Here is a 25641-nt window from a genome sequence, read left to right as displayed (position 1 = left end):
GTCAGCTGAAGTGCTTATAGTGCATCTTAATACGAGAATATATTATATTTATTCATGGCTATTGTCTATTGTACAAGAACAAAACATGTTCTGCTCGATATAAGTATATTTGCAACAGCTATGTATATGAGAGCGGTCTCTTAAGTACTTAGCTTTCAAATATTCGTTTTAAAATGCCGGTCGACGACTGATTTTCCCAAGTTTGATACCAAAAAAAATCATTCGACCGATTCGGCTGCGGCTACGATGACGGCGTGAAATCGATGTTGATCACAACTTGTAAATTTCAGAAAATGGTGACCGTAACCTTTACAACCGAAAGGACAGTTTTTGCTTTCTTTGGAACTCACTGGGTGAAGTTCACTGTTTCTACTGTGCTTTGGTCTGAGGTGCGTGGTAGTGGCTCCATTTTTCATCGACGATCTAGAAACGATCCAGAAATTCTTTCAGATTGTCTAAGGTCGTGGTTTCTTTGATTTCACTGCGCATTTTCCTTTCCTAAAATAAGAATCTAGTCATCGAGCGATATTGCTATTTTCATATATTTCTAAAATCCGTGGGCACGTCTACATCCAAACGAGGTCAAAACTAAAATACTAGTCTGTTTGATTGTCACTCTAGCTCTCTCTCTACTAGGTGATGGTAACAGAAGAAAAGGAATAGCTCCTCTTATTGGGTAATATCAAGAAGAAGAAGAAAATTGTTTGTTAGGCTGTTTCAGACTTGATGCTGTTAACACGCACGGTTTTCGCGCCACATAAAGAAGTGAAGAAGCCAATTTGATTACAAATTTTCTATGGACTCAGTTTAGTCGGCGATCTTACTGAGTTTGTATAATAAATTATTTGAATTCCGCTACAGTATTTGCATATAAATTAATATTTTGAAATTTTGGCTAAATAAAATAAATTATAAGCCGTCACTGCAAATAAAGTGACTCACTACACACAAATACTCAAAATATGCATACAAACTACAAAAAAAAGTAATTACGTTTTCAATTGAGCGCACAGCTGTGTACATACATATATATGTATATGCATATTCATTCACAATTCATAGTTCAAATTTTTTTTCATTCATGATTTTAGTGGCGAGCCATCCATTTGGCATTGTTTTATTAATTTTTTTTATGCACAATCATATTCTATCACTCATTTATATATTTTATTTGGCAATAAATAAATAAATGTGAAACCGGCTACGTTAATGAAATTCTAATTCGCAGTGGCAACAATAAAAACAACAACAGCAAGCTGTGCATTGAAGTTTATGAGCTGGTCACAGCAGCGGCATTAGCAGCTGACTACATGTGTTTTCAACACAAATCTGCGCCTTAAGCGGCCGATCACGTACCGACGAATTGCATGCCAACAACAATAACAGCCAGAGTAGCAGCGGCAGGCTTTGGTGGTTCTCATAACAACAACAGTAGCAGCGAAAACATTTGTTGCGTAGCCTTCATGCGGTGAAATAAATTTAAAAATTTACAAATGTTCATATATACATATATACGCAAATCAGTACTCGTATGTATATGTATGTGTTTGTGTATACACGAGCGTGCATGTGTTAAATGCGCGCACGCGTACAAATTGCATTCCTTTCACCAATATCACCAACAATTACAGCGCCACAATCAGCTACAGTCTAACTGACAGTTAAGACATTGGGTAGCCTTGCTAGAGTTGGCGGACGCCTCGACGCGGCGCTTGGTCGCTATGGCTGTGTGGTTGGTGTCGCACGATCATCATGACTTGGTGTCGCCAAACGTCAGTCAAATGGTCACTTTGGCGCATGACATGGTCTTTAATGTTACAGCAAATTGACAGTAACAACAGCAACAGCTATAAACAATGCGCTTTCGCAACGCATGTACTTGTATATATTTATATGTAAAATTATTTACATAGCATTTACATATGTGTATTGATGTTCTTGCGCCAAATAAGTACATGCATTAGGTCATATGCACATATACATATAAGATATGTACCTTGTAATATTACACAAAATAGACGGCGTCACTGTAGAATTCATAAAAGCCTGGAAAGGGTTGTCAAGTTAAATGTTTATAATTAAATTTTTTATTTGCAGTATAATAATCATAGTAAGGACGTGCAAAATTTTAAGTTCAGCTTATATTTGCTGTGTTTGATGCGCCAAGCGTTAGCAAATAGCGAATCGAACAAACTATACCAGTTGTTCAAATCAACGGGCAGCACTTTCGGCGCAATCCTTTCTAGCATATCCTCTGACATATTCGTCATTGTATTGAGCTTCCTTCTTTGGTGATGATATTCTTTTCTTCGAGTCCAAAAGCTGTTTTAGTAATCCCTTAGTATCATTTTCTGTATTTTCATATGTAAACTTTCTGGCGATAATAAAGAGTAGGGAAACGGCTAATCGAAAACCGCTATTAGCTCCAGCCTTAAATTGTTATATGGTAAACAATTTTATTAATTTTATTTTCCACAAGTTGTCAACCCTTTTCATTCGCTAATTTGTATATTACGGTACTATTGTTCCAGCCTTTTCAGCATTTCTTTATGCCTTTTGTTCCGCTATTGCAATGTAATTTGCAAAACGTTAGTGAATTACTAATTAACTACTGTAATGAGTCATCAATATGCTTGCTGTTTATGCACATTATGGATTACTTATGTAAGTATATATGTATTTTGTATCTATATAATTGTAAAATATGTTTGGGAAAAACTAAAGTTACGGTTTTTCTTTATTTTATTTAATATAATTTGACACGATGCAAAAGTTTAAAAGCTTTTCACCTTAATGTTCCCCATAAAAGTAGAACTACGAATGGTTACCACGAAGACGGAAAAGTGCAAGTCATTGTGAAGAAAAACTCATTTGTTCCTGCAAAATTTGGTTTTACTATTGCCATCAGTGGTGATACGCTCGCTTATAGTGACTTTCCAATATTTCGAAGCCATATTTGTGGACTAGTTTTTTGCATCTACCATAATAAACCTTGGGCCATGTCCCAAAGGGCTGGAGACAGGTTAAGGTTACGTTTATTTCGAAGGCCGGTAAAAGCTCTCATGTCGGTGTAAAATATTTCAGACCCATCAGCCTATCCTCGTTTCTGTTGAAAACGCTGGAGAGACTTATGGATCTGTACATTAGGTGCAGAATACCGAGGGGTAAACTGTTACGGGCGCAGCATGCCTATATCAAGGGCAGGTCGGTCGACACTGCTTTGCATGATGTAGTGTCATGGCTGGAGTGGGGTAGTGCCAAGTCAACCAGAAAGGTTAATAGGGGAACTCCGCAGGGTGGAGTACTCTCACCACTGCTCTGGATTTTGGTGGTAAACGACCTACTTATAGAACTCGAGGAGCAAGGCTGTCGGGTGATAGCCTATGCTGATGATGTGGTTCTTATGGTTAAAAGTAAATTCCTGAATACCGTCTATGAGCTTACCGAAGGGTACCTAAACGTGGTATCCAACTGGGCAAATAAAAGCTGCCTAGCCGTCAACCCAAGTAAAACCGAAATGGTTTTATTCACTCAGAGTTATAAGACCCCAAACGTGCCTCTCCCCTCTTTCGGGAGTTCACGTCTTCAACCTGTTGATAAAGTGAAAAACCTAGGTACTAGGTAGAAAAACCTTGATAAAAAGCTTTCTTGGAGGCCGAACATCGAGGAGAGAGTCAAGAAGGCATCGGTCGTCTTATATTGCTGCAGGGAAGCTATAGGGAAAAGGTGGGGACTCTCACCAAAGGTGGTGCTCTGGCTCTACGAAACCGTAGTCACGCCAACATTGTTCTATGGTGTAAAAATGGCTAAAACGCTTGAGCGAGTCCAAAGAGCGGCGCTCATCGGAATCTCCGGTGCACTGCGAACCACACCAACAATAGCTCTCAACGCTATATTAAATGTAGCACCTGTGGACATTGCTGGTAGGTGCACTGCTGCGAGGTTGCTATTAGGCTAAGGGAAGCTGGGCTTTTGCAGAGGTCCGCACAAGAGCACGCCACAATTCTCTGCTCCTTCAGCTGCATTCCTGAAAATTTGGATCACTACTCGAGGCGTTTTTTCTCTGCTCATATCCCGACGAGGGAGATGTGGCACATAAGTACTGTTACGAAGTGCAGCTTCGTTTAAAGAGGTGAGCATTCACTCCGACAGCAGAGCGGCAATACAAGCCCTGAGTGCACGAACCGTGCATTCAAAGCTAGTCAAGGAGTGTATATCCTCACTAGAATTTGAATCAGGCTACTTCAATATCAGACTCGTTTGGGTGACTGGTCACAGCGGAATCACTGGGAATTGCAAGGCCAATGAGCTGGCCAGGGCGGGCACCCTTGCCCCGCTCACATCGGAATGGGATCGAGTTGGTTCTCCACTAACGTCTTGCATTCTGACTCTGGACCATTGGACCCTGCATGTGCTCAGCAGATGCTGGTCGACGACTAGCTCCTGCGCGACTGCGCGATTCTTCTGGCTGAGAGTGGATCGCAGGAGGTCGGGGGTCTTCTCGCCTTGAACAAAGTTCACCTCGCCGCCACGGAAGGAGTTCTCACTGGGCACTGTCCAATCAGAAGATTTGGCCGAAACAGATATTGACCGTCTCAACAAGTTTGTTATAGGGACAAAGCGCTTTGCCGAAATGTAAGGGTCTCTTGATCCGGCTCATATGAGTTCATTGGGTACCACAACGGGCCGGCGTTTAAGCTGTCCAAGTGTGATCCTTCTTAGGATCGACCCTCTAACCTAACCTAACCTAACCTATAATAAACCTTCCAGTGGTAAAAATTCAGATGATGAATGCAATAGCAATTCGAAATTTATTTCAGGTGAATCGCAAACGTTTTTACTACTTTGAAGAAACTACATCCTCCTTAAGCTTCGCTAAATACAGGCAAACTTAATTTACCAGCTGTTAGACTATTGCGGGCTTCCACGCCGTGGATACGACTAATCGGTGTCAACGACTCAAATGACTGACACCGAATTAATATGCTGGAGCCATGTTTCAACCATTGTCATGAAACGGCCGAAAATTTCGAATTTATAACAGTTCCAAACACCATTTGGAGACTCCAGTTTAGCTCTATCAAAAAATGTGGTTGATTTTTGTTTTTGTGTTTTCGTCTATGGCGATCTATTCTGAAGGTATATCGAATTTCCCAACTAGGTTTCTACTTATCCAGTTTTTTGTTTTTTTTTCTAAATACCTAAACTTTCTTCAGTCAAACTCAAGCAGCAATTTTCCGGCAGCTATGGAAATTATGCACATGGAAACGGGTGGCAAGCTGACTTGGCATGGTCACTCACAGATCAGTAGGAAAATTGAACTATAATGGTGGTGCCCGTTTATTGCCTCATTTGCAAGAAGTATGTTACTAAGCTTTTTTTAAAAAAGTAATAAAGCATTCAATACGAAAGTAGCCGTTTATAATCTTTGATTACTTTCAAAGATATACCGTTATTTTTTTACGAAACCAAGCCGTGTAATTTTGACAACCGAATTGGAATTTTTGCTGCTGTTAGCCAATTTCAAATATCCAAATTATGTATCTTGCCACTATCAAAGACACGTTTTCGCTTTCCACCGAGTTTAGCGGCAGCATAAAGCAACCGAAACGTATATTGTTGCAGCTGACTCCACAACAATTCGACAATTAATAACACTTTTCAATTCAAATGGCAACTTCCGGTGCAGTGCTGAAGTTGCTGTTGTTGTCCAATTCATGATCATACCAAAAAAAGCGCACCGAAAAACAATAAAAAAGAATGAAATTGACGAAAGAACTTAAATTGATGGATTACAGCACACACTTGCCGCGCACACACGCACACATTCAACATACAAATCTACAAATGTCTAAGCAATGCTGACCGTTGGCGATCGTTGCGCATTTGATTGCTGTCATTTGTATTATTTATTGGCCTTAATGCGCATTGTACTTTGGCATGTTATTGTTTTTAATGGTTGCCCAAGAATGGCAGTAGCAATGCGCATGAATTTCGAGTAGTCAAAAACATTTGACGCTTGACAAGGATTTAGAGAATGATCGCGCGTTCGACACATACGATCGTCAGATTGCCGCTGGGAGAACGTGTATTAGCCGTTGGTCATTGGCCGCCGGGCGATTGTTGTTGCTGCAGTTAATAGACAATGCTTAAATAGCTGGCCAACACATTTGCACGTACTTAGTGAACAAAAGATTTTTAGTAGACACCAAAAACATAAGCGCATACCATATGCGCGTGTGTACAAATGTGTGGCGCGTTGGCAGAGGTAACGCGCGTTTTACTTGCGCAGTCGCAGGTGCATAACTAACTGCATGCATTTATGACTCGATATCAGAAAATCTACATGCAATATTTGTATGCACTTTTACGCGTTTATTTCCTTTTACAATTTACTTACTTTTCCATCATTCTCTCGTATGCATATTTGTTTGTTGCGCATGCGCATTTATGCGTACAGCGCGCTAACAAGTGGTGCGTCATTTGGTCGTACGTTCGTGCGTTGAGCAAAATAAGAAAACGAAGAAGCACAGATGAGAAGTACACGTTCCAAGCTGCTATGCATATGCACTTCTGCGGTAGGCTGCCGCATTGCATGCGTAATAATCTGCACCTGTGCACCTGCGCACCGCGCTTAGTCGCATTGCCGCACTTTTGTTGTCGTTGTCGTTGCCGAATCTAGATGTGGCACCGAGTAAGGCGTTTTTTAATTGCAGCGACATGCGCGGACTGCAAATCGCTGCACTTCTCCCGTTCACTGCACTCGCTCGCGCACAGCGATTGCGCCAATCGACGCCAAAACGACAAGACAGCGGTCGATCGATCGCATGATCGGCGGATCGAATGTTCGACTGAAATGGCATTGCGCGCCACTAGCGCTATTGTGTACAATGCAAAGCGCGCGCCGTTGCAATTGAAATGCGATTTTCACTTTTTGTTCATTCATTGCCGACACACGGTTGCATTGACGCCATTTAGCTGTATGTGTAATGTTTCTGTGTGTGTGTGTGTTAGTTACTTATGGTGTCTTTAAGTTTTCGTCTACGTTTTGCTTTAACTCCAAGCGTTGTTGTCATCAATTGGGGCCTCAGCAACAACATTGTGCATTAATGTTGTTGTGCTGTTTGTCGTCAGTCATTTTACGTCGTTGGCCCTAAAATAGGCATCTCTTCACACCTTTAGTGGCCAAAGTCAACAAGACAAATGCGTAATGTTTGTGCCGTGTTGTTGCCATTGGTGTCCTCTTTTTTCATCTCAACTCGATGGTTTTTTAACGCCATTTATGGCGCGAATCAATCGCCACATTTGTTGTTCAATTGTCACTATTTAACTCAGGAATCAGCAATTACCATTGCTTTTAGCTCCATACGTCCCGTTCACCTGAACACCATCACCTCCATGTACACTCATACACACACATGCATACACATATATATATACACATGAATATATACTAGGTTTCTTTGAGTCTGTAAAAACTTGTAATGTAAAGCTTTTCCCATTCGTCGCTCGCCCAATGAATGAATCTCGTCGTAATTGTGGCCAGCGTAATAAACAATGGCCGAATGAGAAAAATATCGAGCAAATTACAGATCATCAACGTGTCAGAAAAATGTCTGAAATTGGTATTTAACATGTCAGCTTGCAAAGCCATTATTATTTTCGATACAATCAACGTTTCGCGAATTTATTAATCGCTTACAAATATGATAAAAAGCTAACTAGACGCTGATAGTAGATTGAAAACCCGTGTTTAAAATTTTATTATGCGAAATTATGTCTTGGCACTGAATCTGACAGAAATTTGCAAAAACTACATACTACTGACTGCTCTGACCCCTATTGAGAGTGGGTAAAGTAAAACTTAATACTGTTAAGATGATACCTCAGTTGCCACCAAAAGAAACAGTTGAGGACAAGCCCTCCTCGAAATGACTTTTATATCTATGTTTAACCCATACACCAGTTCATATCCCATAATTTGATATCATAAGATTAATATATACAATTTCATTTATTTAATTAATTTGTTTGAAGGAAACTAGGTTACTTTACTGAAAATATCTTCGAGAGATTTGTGTACTCTTGCAACATAATGTTTAAGAATTATATTTACCTAACGGTTGTTTGTAACACCTAAAAGCAACCGAGATAAATATAGAAATTTGTCTATGGTAAATGATCAGTATGACGACGACGAGGCGAGTTGAAATTAATATACATACAAGTATATCACACAAGCCATTCAAATTTGCGCAGTACAAATTTCTTACAGTAAAGTTCTTACGACAGTGTGAAAATAGATGAAATCGGTTGACAACCCCGCCCACTCGCCATATAACTGTTTTTCTTTTTAAACTACCAAAAGTGCGATAAATTAATAACTAAATGGGTCAGACACATTAAATCTTACATCCGGAATGGTACAGTAAAACTTTGTAGGAGCCGGTGTCAAACTTGAATGATGGGTGTAGCGCCCCAGCCTTAAAGCGAAATTACATATCTCCGGACCTGTTCGAACAATTTAAATCAAATTCGGTGTGTGACATTATCCTAACATTTCTGTAATACAGTGCGGAAATACCTTCCCTTATAGGAAACATTTCCATCTAAATACTTGTAGTGTCTTTAAGATATGCCATCTCAACTCTAAAAATTGCCAAATCGGACCATAACTGTTCAAGCCAACCATATACTGAAATATGGGCCACACCCCCTATGGTTGACCTTTTACCAAATATACTGGTCAATGTGTGAGATATATTTTTCAAATTCCGAGAGAATTCTTTCCTGATAGCGATATGTCTGTAAGTCGAAAATCGGTGGAATCAAGTCAATAGTTCCTTTAGCCAACATATTTCTAATATTAATATATATATTATTATATTTTCGAACTTTATGCCGCTTTTATCGGCCAACACGTGAGTTATCTTAATAAAATGAAGTGGGTGTGTTTTAATATTAATGGTGCATCTTTGTAAAAATCGTAAGTAAGTAAAATCGGATGAAAACTTGCTCTCGCCCCCATATAACTAATATCAGAATTCCAAAACATCCGGTTGGTCCTACTCCATATACTTGTATATGGGTGATGATATGTGAGGTACCTTAATGAAACTCGGGGAGCATTTTATTCGGTTAATATTTATTCTGGCATTATGATATCCGCTTTCAAGCTGGCTTTAAACCGTTTAGGTTGATCAAAATATGTGAAATTTTTAATTGAAATGAAGTGGACAAGTTTTCTTAAAAATTATAAAATTGTATTAATAATATAACAATAAATAAATACTAATGGAGTTGGTCTAGACCCCTGTCTAAACTTTATATCGTATTAGCACTTCCGATTCTCTGGTTGACGTTTTTCACATCAACTCAATATATTAAATTTAGCTTCTTAGATTGTGTTTATGTCTGATATATCGTATTTGAAGATGATTATAATATATTTTTCGCTGTAAAATATGGTTATAAAATAAAAAGATAATATAAGTTAATAAGATATTATATAACGTTGATTGTAAACCACTCGATTTCGTCAAACTTTATACGCATATGAATTTATAACCCAAGGAATGTTGTTTACCAACCCCCGAAGGTATTTCCCCTGCTTTACTCCTTGCAAGTTGCACGAGTATATGGTTATGTTCGAAGTTAGTTCTTCCTTTTTTGATAGACTCCAATACTTATTTGTATGTTTTTACTTACTTACTTACGGTCTCACATGTTTTAGACTGCTTCAAATATCTGTTGGTTTTTTATAAACTTAAATGGTACAAGAAATTAAATTTGTCTTCCTACCGATCTAAATATAAACTGCAATGCCTCGGTATCTCCTAAGCATGCCGCAAATTTGCTTGTCTTATTAAGCCAATAAAATGTAAACCATATACCCTAAAAATAACGGCCTTCGATTACATTATCAAAGAAAATTTATTAAATTTAAAAGCGCGCACAAAACTAATATCTAACGCGTGATTATTATCAGTAAAATGAGGCAAACTAGCCGCTGCCTCAACAGCAGATTAAAGTCATCTAAAACTAAATTAATTGTGGCTAAACTTAAAATGTGAATGTCCAGTATGATCACATATTGCATACATATTTACTGCTGTATATATTAAATCAAATGACACTGAGTTAATGAATGAAACTAGTATCTAAACACAGTAGCTAAATGAAACGAAAGTCAAGTTTGAAATGGTTGCGCCGGTTAAACGCACTAATGAAAGTTAAAAGGCAAAGCGGCAGGCACGCAGCCACACCCACTGGAAACCAAATGTTACTACACTACTATTGGGTTAGTTGCAGCTTTTAGTTTTTGTAGTTTGCTTTGGTTGTTAATTGCGTGTTCATACCTGATAGAAACACACCCATTTGCGTTTAGGCATCAATTACAAGCGTACATTCCCAGATAAGCCACCGCAATGAAAACAAAAGCACAAACATCGCAAGCTCGACTAAGCGTTGATGCTAAACGGTACTTTGCTGTCGCACAAATTGCGGTAGCCTCAATACCATTCAACACTCCCGAAAATGTGCTGCGCGTTCATATCTGTTTCATATCAATTTATTGATGTGATGTAAGTTCGCATTTGTTGACATGTATAAGGTGATTTCGTAAGTGTTCGGAACACACCAACGTATGCTGTTGGCGACACTGAGAGAAATCGCGTACGCTAAGTTGTAATTCTCAGTTTTGTAACATTTAATTTCCTTTGAATACCGAAAATGGTAATAAATTAAATAAAAGAACATTTTTAATGCACGAACGTTTGTATATTTGATTGGAAAGTGGTTAATAGAGAGTCGTTATTCTGGCTCACCTTATTTTCACAAATTCGGCCGACGACAAAACCCCTTAAAATTGTGAGAATGTTCTCAAAATAGGTTTCCGTAGAGACCGTAGTTATATAAAAGTGCTCTTGCTTATGCAATACTTTATTACCAATTCAGATAAAAAATTGAAAAAAAATTTTAAAAAACATAGAAATTATCGTTTTTGAAAATCCTTGCGCCATAAAGCCAGTGTCATAATTTCCTATTCGGTTAAACAATCTATTTATCATTTCATAAAGAACAGTATTACAATACATAGCACACTTTTATCATTTTTTTTCTCTGGCGTCTTTCACTATTTGACAAGTATGTTATACTATTAAAAATTTTTAAATTTCGCATTTTCAAAATATCAAATAATTTTTTTCACAAAAATTTTTAAGTCAAATTTGTGCTCGCCTCATGAGAAAGACTCACGTCGAGTGTCTAACGGGAGTCGGATCTAAGTAATCGGAACGGTTTTTGATTTATATCCGCCCGAGAACTATCAACTCGAGAGTAATTACGAAAATTGTTTAACAGTGATCGAGTGTTGAATTCACGACTGAAACTAAATTAAGAGTCAACTATTTGGTTATTTTGAAGTCATTTATACTTGTATAGAAAAATTCAATCGTGAATAAAATTGTTACATGTTTTTCTAATATCAATGGGCAATTGATACGAAAACGAAGTACTATGGTAAATTATATAGAATCAATTGTTCCCCAAAAGCCACTAAGGAGTCAAAATCGTAAAATGAGAAATAGAGACCAATTATCTTTTGCCTACCCAAGTGCTATTTTTCATCACCAACAACTGATTAAATTAATCAGTCATCCGCCATATAGTCTTGATTACTCAATAACAAACAATTTGATTCCCGACCCTGAAGAAAATAGCGAAATCAGGCACAGAAGTGTTTTAATTATTATGGAAAATGGCTTTCTGCATATATATTAAATGTCAATACTACAGGTTCACTGATTTTACAATAAGATATAAGATATTGAAAAAACGTATTACGAAACTAAAGGAAACAAGAAAAAATGTTAATTTTGGTTGCACCGAAGCTATATCAAAGATTTCCAACAAGAACTTTCTTCGGTCATATTGTATGGCAGCTATATGCTTTAATAATTTGATCTAAACAATTTCTTCGAAGATTGCACTGTTGTCTTGGGCAATAATCCATGCAAAATTTCGTAAAAATGTGGTCAAATGAAAAAGCTTTCCATACAAGTACTTGCTATAATCGTCCAATATCGGTTGTTCCGACAAATGGGCAGTTTCTTAAAGAGAAGGACGAATGAAAAATGTTGGAACGACATCTTAAAAGTTGAGGCACTAGTTCCCATATATGCAGGCGGACGATCAGAAAGACATAGCTAAATCGACTTGCTTGTCACGCTGCTCATTTATGCGTACATATGTATATACTTTATTGGGTCTCCAAAGGTTCCTTCTGGGTGTTAAAAACATCATGGCAAACTTAATATGAGTATACCCTGTTCAGGCTAAAAATTTACTATTTTCTTAAGTCCAGCAGCAAACCGACACACTGTGTGATCTTTTCAGTGTAGATCGCATCTATAAAATCATTTAGCATATTTACATACAATTTATCATAACTTGTTGAAAATAAGAGCAGTGGCCAAACAAGTTTTAAGTGCATGTATAATTTTCAATAAAGAAAGGAAAAATAATGAAAAGCAATGTTGTCAAAATAGATAAAAATATTTGATAAAAAAACCGCCAGCATTCACAATGCGACATTAAACGCTGTTCATATTACATACCTACATAACTACAAAAGTATTCTCGTTTCATGTTCTATTTTTTGCGCGACAAGTTTTTGCTTCTGAATTCCATTTTTAACAAAAATCTTACAAGACAAAACAGTAAACAGCCAAACATGTTCATAAAAAGTAATAACATGACAGGGTGCGTAATTAATTATTGCTACATAATTGATAGTTCGATAGTTCAACAGCCACTGTGCGTTGGCATGGCGTAGTTAAACAGTTTTTGAAAGTTGTCACACCGAAATTAAACTTTTGTGCTGAAAAACAAAGTGTTCAAAATTTTGCTGCGAATAATTCGTAGTAGAATTATGTATATACGTAAAATACGTTATGTATATATTTATGTGTATGTGTTTTGTCAACTCAACAATGCCGTTAATAGCACGTGTGGCCAAAACAGTTGGTTCTTTTAAGAGACACTTAACTCACATTGAAATTGGTTCTGCTCACATTCAGGTTGGTAAGTCTTTTTTCGGACTAATCGGGTACTGTACACTTTAATTGGAATTCTCGGAATTACCATTGAAATGAATTAGTAATGAATGATAAATAAATAAATATTTTTAATGAATGAAAAATTTTGCACTCACATTCATAAATACCATGTACCTATTTATGTATATGGTTTGTTTACCTGCTTGCATGTATTACAATGATGGATCACCATCAAATGAGTGACTATGTATAATATTTTGAGTATGAGGACTCCTGTCAGTTGTACTTTTCAAATTTTCTATGCTGGAATGTTGTCTAAGCTCTCTTTATGCTGTCAAACAACCTTCCACGATCATGCGATCAGTTAAATTCTTGGTTTTGAATTATACACATTCTCATTTCCCGGACACCAACACCATACTAATTATTCATCAATGTCTTTGTTCAAAGATATTTAAAATTTTTGTAAAGACCTTAAAAGTGATACTAACTACTTAAACAAACTTTTTTTTCGATTATCGGCATAAGACAAAATATTTTTCGTCGATAAATTAATAAATTTCGCCTATCTTAAAGCCATTCACATAGAAAGCTAGTCTTGAAACTGTTAAGAAAAAATATTCTTTAAACTTCATCCATGGAAGTCAAAACTTAAACACGAATATACACCAGCTTTTCTGGATCTTAAAAATCAGTCTCAATGACTGTGTTTCCCTTGAGCCTTTTAAGCACCTTGTGGGAACGAAATGGATTTCAAGCTTGTAATAAGCCTTTAATAGCCTTTCCCACCTAATCTAATCTATCAAAACTTCATGATGTCGCAATTATTGATATTTCTGTTATTACTATGGTCGCCAGTGGTCAAAAAATGAAAAAATAATGATAATACAATTTATTAACAATATTATTAGTATTCAAAATTTATTGAAAAATTTAACAAAATGTGTAAAAAATCTAAAGAAAGTTAAGAAAAAACGCTTTACAAAAATAATTTTTAAAAATATTTATATTTATAATTCATTCTCGTGCAAATCGAACGTTATCAAAGGTTTTTTCCACTTTAATATGTTTTTTTTTCGCAAGCAATACTTGAAATTTAATGTGCGCTAAAACTGTAATTATAACAGAATTCAGTGTTACAACACGCTAAGGCCAAACACAAATGAAAGTGGAAAAAATTCACAACACCAATTCCGCCGAAAACGATACACAATAATTCGATGTATGTATTTGCAACTTATACAGAACAGCGATGAAATGTACTTCTGTATACGACTGTATTAAGTGTGACGCACAAAGAAGAAATGACATCGATCAACGAAAACGCGCTTATAGTTGTTGAAGTCGCTAAATATGCGCCAACGCATTTTAACCTGTGTTTCCGTTGACTTTCTCCTTTCTAACGGTATAAATTTTATCCATATATATCAACGGCAATACAGTGTAAAAGGGATCATAAACTTTATTGTAAGTGTAATTATATATAGACAACAAAACTTTAGTCAAAAATTTTTTATAAAAATAATTACTAAAATCATTAGCGTTATTTTTATATCATGAACTGTCAGAGATTCCATATATATATACTATATGTATTATTTATATAACTGATCAGCGTGTCGAGCTGAGTCGATTTACCATGTCCGTCTGTTTGTATATGCGAACTAGTCCCTCAATTTTTGATCTATCGATCTGAAATTTCTCACCCCAAAAAGCTCATATGTCGGTCCAGCAGATATCGAACTATTATAAAATATTGCTGTCATACACAAAGAATGATCAAAATCAAGTTCATATATGGAAAACTTTTTTATTTGCGAAGAGTATTGCATTGTTGCAACTGAAGTTAAAGTTTCTTCTTGTTTTTTATAAACTCTGCAAATAGTTTTCAGTTTTTAAGTTACTGTTTAATCGTTTATATGTATATAATACATTACTTGTGAAATAAAATATTATTGAAACATGCGTTAGAGTGTAGTAAGTAATATTATTACAAGTTGTTCAAGCAAAGTGGCAGGTCTTGCGATACAAACATATATTAACATGTTATATGATGCTTAGCATTGTGTTGCGCTTAACTCTTTGGTGGAGCAATTCTTACTGGACTAAATAACATTTGAACAACTCCCTGAGACTTTCTATAAATAATTACCATATATTTAATTTTTCTGAAATCATCTCATTTGAACTGTTCACATTAGTAGCACTATTCTAAAATGTCTATTATTAAAATTGGTAACATTGAAAATATTGGTTATACCAAAGCAGAAAGAAAAATAGAAGCAGGATTGCGAATGCTTTAGTAAAAATATAAAATTTAATTTTAAGGCTAAATTCGGAATCAAAAATTTATAATAAAATTGTCAATACCAAAATCAGACATAAAAATTTATAAAATATTATATATTTTAATTAAATATTTGGAAATAAAAACATAATTTTTCATATCAAAATCCGGAATGAAAAGGAGAGAAGATCAACACATATTTAACTGAAAAACTATAATTAAGAGTAGTTCCACGCAAATAAGACAAAAAGTGCTCACATTGTTGATATTTTATTTACAAAATAAACTTTATTTTTCAAAAGTTAACCAAAATGGTAGAGCGAAAAAGCGCGAAATATTTTATAATTCAAAAACTCAATTCTGTTTTCTTATTTTGAATTCTAAACTTGGAATAAAATTTTGTTTTATAATTTTTCATCCAGTATTAATTACTAAAATTTTAATTTTTTATTCTCATTCCTATTTTTATAATTAAAAATTTATTTTCTCAAACCAATATTTGGGATTAGAAATTTTAAAATTATTTATAATTAAGATTTGCTTGGTTACAAATTAAAACAAATTATTTCAATTTAAATGTTTATACAAGTGTGTTTTTAATGCCATATTTGCAACCCTGAGTAGAATTATATACGAATGGTAAAATTGTTTTAAATTTGCATTTTATTTGATTTTATTTCAATTGCATGAAAAAAGTTTTATAAATTTGCTTTATAAATCCCTTCCGCATACATAAAACAAGTAATGCATGCAATAATTATTTCCCACTTATAATAAATATAAATGCGTTTAAGGAAGAGCCTTTCACTTACCATAAAACTACCTGCTGTTGTCGTCAGTTGTAGTGTCACCTTTGGTTGCGGCACGTTGTATGACATGATTTCAGATGAATTTAAAACTTTCCACAGCTGAATAATTGCTTATTATGAGTTGAGGTGAATTAAGTAGAATTTATAAACCAAATGCGCACAAATTGTAACAAATTCGTTTCAAATCAAATACAATTTCACACGCGTCAGAATCATTAGGCTCTCCGTATGCATGAATGTAAAATACATATGTATATTTGTAAGTGCTGACGGCATGTGCGAATAATCAAATTATTGATTCAGCAAACTATGACACAAATCACTCGATTGGTAATGCGAATTCGCCTACGTTTTAATATTAATCACACCGACAAAACTGTATAATCAATCATAAATCAATGCAACGCACTGCATAATTTGCGAAACAATGTAAACTTGCACATATTGGCATATTTATTGTGCTTAACTGCAAATTTGTATAAATTTCACTCGATCACATTCACCGATCCGCAATGAGGTTCCAGCACACAACGCGCACTTTCTTCACTTAAACTTCAGGCGTTCACTAATCAGCGATTTGTATGACAATTGTGCATCGACAACAACGGCGTGTTTTGTAAACATAGCAAATTTAAGCCGACATATATACTTTACATGTGTAATAGTGTATGTCATTTGTGTGTAAAAGTGTTTTGTTGTTAATAACTCATAAACAAAACTATTTAACAACCAAAAAGGCGTGTATTAGCAAGTCTTTACAGTTCTTACACATTCACATATAAATATTCGAAATATGAATTAAAGCTTCGATTTTAGCTGACGAGTGTTTAAATCGCGCTAACTAAGCGACTTTTGAACATTCATTCACAATTCGATAATACAACAAAAGAGTGTTTTTACTGGAGTTTTGACCTTTTTATTGACATTTAGTGATTGCTTATAGGAGTATTTTTTATTTTTTTTTTGTGAGAAAAATTAAGTATGACCCGTTCGCAAGAGGTTGTGTTTTAGGTGAAATTTCATTTGAAGGAATATGTTTTTACAATGAACCCAATCGTAAATTCCATTTTGATTCTTTACTTTCCTCCCGAAACCTTTAAATTTTGTGATTCCTCGTCGAAAACTATAGTGCTAGTTGCAGTGGCCTCAGCATAAGACAGAAAAAGAAGATTCTGAATACATGATATGACAGTCAGGGACCTCAAGTCTACACAAAAAGTACTCGACATCGTAAAAAAAAAAGGCAAAAGTGAAATTATTGTGAAATCAACCTTAGAAATGATATTTTCCGAATGTAAGTAAATACGAATTAAAACGCGGAAAGGTTGGTGGCGATTAGGGATTAACCGACATTACAAACATATGTTATATATATATATATCAATATCGTTCATTTTATTGAGCTCATATTAAATTTATTAAGATTAACGAGCTCATCATTTATTAAAATAAATAGTTCTATCATATGACTTTTCATAGAACGTATGGTATATCGAGCAGATTTAAATTTATTATGGTCAACAAGTGCAGTAGACTTGCAAGAGGAAGGGAATAAGGAGTACAAGTAGATATAGAAATAGAAAGCAGGAAAGAAAATATATTTGACAGACGAGTAATCAGAGAAGTTATTTATATATCTAACATATAATTCTTAATATTCGAGGAATGTACCATTAAAATACCATTGTTAGTAGCCAATACTTGTATAATATATAGATACATACATAATCTGTAGAAATAAAAGACAAAGTCCGCTATTTCAAAAGTTGCGGTATAAATTGAGAAAGCAAGCATTTAATTACTTGATCCAAAGAACCAAACCGATTATAATCTAGTTACTTTTTGGCAGCTCGTGTTTGTGACTACAGATGTGTCAAAGTTCTTGGACTTTGGCAAAGCTTTCATCATGTCAAATATTGTATACATTACTTTAAATACACGGTAGAGGCTCAATTTATCTGCAAACTTTTTCTGTTTATATATATTTAATATCTCATCATTTTCATTTTCATAAATTATTCTTACACCAGAACTCTTTCAAACTTGGAGACCCTACCGTTCTGTAAAAAATACATATATTTTGACTGACTCTATACAGCTATAGTTTTGACAATATATTTTCGGAAATATACCCTGAAGTGTGCGTAGTTAGTTCAATTACAACAGAAAAGTTCTCACAACTATGGAAAATATCCGATTGAACAAGTTTGAAGGTGTGTATGCGTTAACTACTTGACTGTCACTTGATTAGTATCTCAACTAGTGCGAAAATATTTCAAAGAACTATAGTAACCATCACTCGCTAAGAAATGTGATTTAACTATGTTTATTCAATAATTTTTTTTTTGCGAATAAATATTAACTTGAACATTAAGTTTAATACTTAGATATTGGAACTGAATTTAAAAAAAAACACACTAAAATATTATTTATTTTTTATTTTCAATATTTTTTCAAAGTAACCATCAATGAAATTTTCATCAGCATACCACGCGTTAAGGGTATATCAATTAATTTTCAATTAAAAGTTTTTTTTCCTTCCATTGCTTATTTCATTTTCTTATTATTATCGCGTGCTTTGCGATTCCGGAAATATTTCGAATATATACCGGATGAACTATTGGGATCACCGACAAAGCGTCGACGGTGTCGTAGACGACATCAGCAAAGTCTTGATTCATGAAAGTGCGCAGGGGGTAAGGAGTACGTGTTTACCATAGCGGTTTACCAACATTCATATCGCTGATTTACGAGTATAATGCGCCAACATACATATATGCTTATGTCGAATTTGCATTTATCAGCTTTTCAATCTGAATTGCAATTTTATTATTTTATTTCTCAACTTTTTTTTTATTAATACTGCTTTAGCTAGTAAACTTGCAACGCGCATTGAAGTATCGAATTTCAATTAAAATTGCAACTCAGCAAAACACGGTCATCAGCGCAAAGCGGTTGCTGGTAGACACTGTAAACAACTTATAGTTGCTGGTAAATTGTTGCTTGACAAGACTTAAATGAGCGATGAACATACAATTTAAAGTAAAGAAAGTTGTTCGCACATATTTTCGTACATATTATATAAGTATATATATATATGTATATACATATGTGCTATATGAATATTAATGAATGAACCCGTAGCACCAAGAAGGGACAAGTTCTTTCGAAGCTCCTTTTGAATGCATTAACACAGCGATGAAATCGTGAAAGTTATAAGCTTGAAAGTGTTTAATAAAATATTGTTCATTAGTCATATTTATCAACATATTTTAGGTTAAACCCTATATAATATTTACACAGTAATAAACACGGAAATCTAAAATGAATTGATTCTGAAGTTTTAAAATAATTTTTTCATAATTAAAGATATTATTTGCAAACCTTAAGAGACAATTTGCCGACGGTGTTTCTTCACGCATATTTCTTAAAGTGTCCATTCACATAAAATTACAAAAACCCCAACACAAAACCACTTTTATACAGGAATTCACATAGTTATCCTCTTGCAAAGTATTAAATTGCACGCGCATGCGTCTGTGTGTATGTGTGTGTGTGTGTGCATTTATCGAATTTGAGAAGATAAGCATTACAACAACAGTACCACTAAAAACTTAAAACAACTGGTTGTGCAACAACTTCTTCTGCTGCAGCTTCGTCTCTTCGTGTCTCTCTCGTTACGCGTGTGTGTGCGTTCGAATGGTCAAAGGAAACACACCCGATTCGCGAATCGCGCACAAAACCGATGTGAATAAGCAATAAAATATTGTAACTACACCGTTTGATACACCGGCGCGTGGTGTGCCGTCCCGTCTGCCGTCCGTCCGTCCTGGCCAAAGCTCATAAACTGAAGTAGCAGCCAAGAGCTCGACGTCGCAAAGCTGTAAAAGCAAAGCAAATGCAAAATGTAAAATGCAAAGCACAAATGCAAAGAACGAAATGCAGAAATAGAGAAATGCAATTTCGCAAGGAAAATTGTTGTGAAAACTATGCAGAAAAACAACAACAGCACACACATATATAGATGTGCAAATGCAAATACAAACAGTTAAATGCATACAAATAACGTTTGGAGTGAGCAAAAGAGAATTGGTTGAAATTCATAGAGTTTACAGTGGCCACCAGTGTAGGGGGCCAGAGCAGCTGATGGAATCAAGTATTTGTATTGCGGAGCTACTTTGTATTAAATGCTTTGCTTGGCAATGCTAACAGCAAATAACCGACCAAGCCAGGGTGCCGATTATAATAAGGTGTTAATTAACTTTGTAATGATGATGGAATAATTTGCGACAAATTACGGTAGGTCATGCAGATTATATTAATATTTTTAAATATTTTGTATAGAACAAGTAGTTTTCTCTAGATCTGATTCTCTAAGTCGAAAACCGAAATAAGAGCGGTATTACTAATACTTAAACATGGTTTTAGGATTTTCCATAAATCGATTTTTTTCGCTTAAACTACTTTTTAGGTTATTTAGGCTAATAAAAACATTATATAATTGTTAAAATAAAGAAAGCATGTTTTTCTGTATCCGCTGTGGCAACGAGGGGTCAATCAGTTTCAGCACGTAAAACTCAAAATGCATTCTGCCTGATACTGTAGATTTAAAATCGAGCGTCACTCGAAGCCTATCGCACGTATCTACTTGAAACTTTAACCTTCATAGAAATGATATTGGTGTAATGTATGACGCTTGTCTTGTTATCATTGTAATTTTGTTTTATAAACAATTTACTTATAATTTTTTCGGACACACATTTAATTTTTGTTAGAAACGTATGCCAGAATAAAGTAATTTAAATTTGAAATATGAAATTTTCAAAGAATTGCTAAACGATAACTTAAATTACAACGTTGAGCGTCATCCGTCGCAAATGTGTTAAGAAAGCAAAAGTGATACCAAAGATACACTAAAATTTCCAAAATATATTTATTTTCGATCGCTTATGCGATTTTTCAACAAATCAAGGAAGTCATTAACGCAATTAGTATGCGCTAAAACTGTTTTTCTCAAAGAGAAGAGAATTCAAGCTGTCGCTTTAACAGTCTTCAAATCGAGAACTAAGAATCCTAGACGTCAAGAGACAGTATCACTGCTATTATTGGGAGAAAATTTCATTTCAGTGATGGTTGGATGACTAAATTAAAAAAAAAAAATGCTTCGGAATACGTTTTCTGAAAAAATGCTTTGAAAATCTGTCATTTCATATAGATAGTGTAGAGCCTTTTATAAACAAGCTAGAGAACGTAATCAAAACTAATAACCTTTGACGCGAAGTAGTTTTCAATGGAGATGAAATTGCTTCCTGAAAAAAATATACGTTCTTCCTAGACCAACTAAGAAACGTTAACATTTCTAGCGTTCGCCAATGCTTTAAGAAACAAGAAACAATCACTTTTAGTAATTAGAAAATCACAGAACCCAAAACCTTTCAAAAACAATATGCTACACCTCTATCAACACGAAATCGGCTTGGATGATAACTTTACCATACTTAGGTTTACTAAGCGATTTATAAGAAATCGCAATACAAAATAGCTTGAAAATTAAAAAACAAAAAATAAATTAATAATTTTTTAATTTTTAAAAAAAAAAGCTAATAAAGTTAAAAAAAAAATTTTATTCAGATAAATATACATATATATTTTAAGCTAAATGTATTTTGTTATTTATTCGAAAATATGCTTTAATTATATATAAAAAATGCATTCGATTTAAAGAACTTTTCGATTTTACGAATTAGATGTACAACATAAGGTACGATATTGGACGACCACTGTAATTACATATTCATATGCATCAAATTAATCAAAGCTCCAACTTCAACTTCATTTAAGCACTTTCATAAAATACTTGTATATATGTACATATGTATATATTACCAAGTCACAAGGATCATCTGAGCAAAATATCAGAAATTAAAACAACTTCCACTTCGTAGACATTATTTCATTAGCTCATAAAACCAATGCATTTAAATGAAGAACATATTAAAATTAAGTGGAAATTTATTTTTTGCGGCTTTTGGGTTGACAGCCATTGGTCAGGTTACAAATTAGTCACAAAAACCCGAACTAAAACAAACACCCGCTACGAACTTAACAAACACGCACTCACTCACGTACAAGTATAACCACTAGCTCACTAATGTCCATGTAGAACACATGTACTCGAAAGCGCTTCGGCCAACTGGAAACTGGTGTTTTAGAATTTAATTTACACACACAAACTTGCTTGCTTGCCACACTTGCACTTGTAGGCACCAAGCGGGGGAGTCGAAAACACTAGCAAATCCACACAAAAACCATGTTGAACATTTTGGGTCGTTTGAAGCGTAGAGAAACAGCGGTAAATCACACAATGCAAGTCAACTAATGACATGACGCCGACATGTTTGCCAACAAAAAACATTAAGTCAGCTGATGAGCCTGTGGGTTTTTAGCTGTGACTATGTCAAAAGCCCAACTAGCCGGTTCCACTAACCGCACAAAGCAGGTACACTGCACTTTGACGTCTCTGACCGCAAAACCATTTCCCCCCCAAAATGGCCAAAATGGCCAAAATGACAAAAGCACAAATTAATACGTCACATGTGTGTGAGTGTGTGCTCTTGCCGGTTTTGTGACATTCAATTTAAAATCTCAAATTTCGTACATTTACTCATCACTAAACTGCTGTCAAAGTTCGACATACTCATGTACATGTCCACATACTGTTATAAAGCAACTGAGTATTTTAGATTATAAAGTCACTCATATGTGTGGCTGTATAGATGAATGTGTGGGGAAAACATGGATTTTCTTGTGCTTTTTTATGTTATTGACCGAGGGCTAGAAAGGTGACGTGGCAATGGTGTAGCACACATGAGTAGTGCGACCTAACAGCTGACTTGTGGCAGCTATTAAAAAGTTTAATCGTTACAAGCTTTCCGCTCAAACGGAAGAAAATTTGATGGCGGCCGTAGTTTAAAGCGCTAAAATGGCGTCACAAGTTATATACTTTTTAATCAGACTTTAGGTTTTCAAAACGTTATTCTCTTATGTAATGTATTTCGAAAATTTTTAAGTAAACGTGATAAGATCTATTTTATATTGGTTCATCGTACAGTATAAACTCAGATTTCGTACTAACCTCTTTAAATCAAAGTCTCTATTGAATGAAGTGGTTTAATTGTCGATCAGTAATCAAACCAAGCATGTCTTTGGAATGTTTTGTCAGGCATTGAAAATATTCCTTTCATAAATTATTATGATAATAATTATAGGTTTTCAGTGTAACGAGCTGTATTTGCGCCTATAAAAAAACTAAACATTTTCAACGCTAAAATATTTTCTTAATATATTCATACCTTCTTATCAAAACCACTGTTATAACTTCCTGTACTTGTTAGCATATTTCATCCTTCCACCTTGTCTGACTATCTCATAAAGCATACTTTAGTGAATCTTTTCCGCTTTCTCTCTCATCGGCCTTTGTTCCTTCATACGGTAATAACCTTCTCAGACCTAGGCATAATTGGATTCAAAGTTGCAATTTCTGTTTATAGAAGATTTCGTTTGTTGAATATTTTAATCAAACAAGCGTGTTTTTAGAGTCTCACGAATTGAGGTCATCTGAATGATTTGGTTTGAAAAATATTTAGAAATCTAACTATACTAGCTTTCTACTTAAATAATAAATCAAATACTAAGTTAACTATGCAAACCTATTAGAACATGCTCGGAGATTTTTTTCCTAAAGGAGTTCGAAGGCAATTATATGTATTGCATCTGGCATTTAGAGGTGATTTAAAGTTGAAGTGTTACCGATTATTAGGTTAGGTCATTAACAAATAACTTTAAGTACTTAACCAAGCATCAACATTACACTTTCATATCACATATTATGACAGGTTATAGGAGCATTTCCAAATCGACCATTTTCATTAGTATTTACTTAAATTGGTTAGTGCCGTCCGATAAGTTATAAGCGCGTTATTTACTTAATGTTACTGGGTTTTGCTCTTCTTCCTTTACTTTTATTTATTTTCCATATGTTGTCTGATAGTTTTGTTTAAATATGAATCCTCTGATCGGTCTGCTCGATCAAATATATTGTATAAACATTTTTAAAATTAATAATTTCTTTTGGTATTCCAGGGTGGCGCATGATAAAGGGCACGAGGCGTTCAAATTATTTGTACGTGATAAAGCAATGTACTTGAAGATACTCGAGAATACATTCCATGGCGTTGTGTTGCTTTATATTGTGGAGGTTGGTGGCCTTATCAGAGGGGCGTTACTTATCAGCAGGCCATACATGTTGGCGGCGACATCAAAAGTGGTTGGACAACAACTTTGGTGATGGACAAGCATACAAGCGGACAAGAAGAGTACTACAAGCACTTTGTATAAACAAAAGCCTCAACATTTAATAAACAACCATGAAAATGAAATCGAAGCGAAGGTTTACGCGACGCAATCGACTATCTAAGAAGACACTGCCAACGAGTAAATATTTTATGCCGACATTTTATCGGATATAAATGCCAATTATCGGATATAAATTTCAAAATGCTTGTATATAAGTACTTATAACATATAAGATTCGTACTCGATTGCCAACGATTGAGACATATACATAATTACATAGTTTTTGTAAACAGTAAATTCAGTGAGTCCAGTGACAATATCAATGGCTGACATACAGTAAACCACAAAAGTGTTCATTAAAAGTGATATTTTAATATTTTATTCTAATTAATTGTAATTTTATTTATAACTTTCACGCAGGTGTCGTAAGAATTAACGGTACTTGAAAGCCTTTGTGAACACCTTTATGGCTGGGGCACTCAGTTCACTTTTTGTGTTTGATATAAGTAGTTTAAGTTCTAGTTTGTAGTTTCTAGTTGGTAAAACAAAGAATATTGGAGAGAATCAATGTGCGCGATCCTTCAAAATACACAGTGTTTCAACAGGTTTTGTTGCAAAAATTCGAAAACGAACAAATGAACCGAAAAATAATGGGCGAGTATGGTCTTGCCACGACAAAAATATTGCTATAACTTCACGCAACATTTAACCAACGATAAAATATGATGATGGCTCTTTTATGCTACGACGTTGTTTTCAGGGCAATAAAGTAGGAATGCTTCGTGAAATTACTGGTATTATGAAAGCTCAGGATAACATTAATATTCTAAATGACTCCAATCTATCAAGTCTAGAAAAAAATTAACTGGAAACTAGGTGACACTCTATTAAGGCAGGATAACGACCCCAAACACAAGACAAAATAACACTGAAATGGCCCAAGGACAGAGAAATCACATGCATAGACTGGCCGTCACAGTCGCCTTACATAAATTGAACTGCTAAAAATGTTTGAAATGTATTAAAGAAATGAGTTATTCGAAACTCAGTCCCTTAAAACATTGCTGAGCTCGGGGTAGCCGTCAATGAAACTTGGTCAAATTAAAGCCCAGAAATTTTAAATAATTTAATT

At 34.9% G+C, this 25641-nt stretch overlaps 1 protein-coding gene across 1 annotated transcript in view; it reads right to left on the bottom strand.

Annotated features, from left to right (window-relative positions):
* The window catches only part of mirr (iroquois-class homeodomain protein mirror), a 138832-nt gene extending 121636 nt beyond the window's left edge, over positions 1-17196 (bottom strand). The window contains exon 1 of the mRNA XM_036359146.2: positions 16158-17196. Within this exon, the coding sequence (XP_036215039.2) occupies positions 16158-16223 (66 nt within the window). The 5' untranslated portion in view covers positions 16224-17196. The remainder of the gene's footprint in view (positions 1-16157) is intronic.
* Positions 17197-25641: the final 8445 nt, after the last annotated feature.

The sequence above is a fragment of the Bactrocera oleae genome, chromosome 6, assembly GCF_042242935.1.
Source record: "Bactrocera oleae isolate idBacOlea1 chromosome 6, idBacOlea1, whole genome shotgun sequence".
NCBI lineage: Eukaryota > Metazoa > Arthropoda > Insecta > Diptera > Tephritidae > Bactrocera > Bactrocera oleae.
The sequence above is the reverse complement of the archived record's forward strand: the minus strand, read 5'-3'. Positions and strand labels throughout refer to the sequence as shown.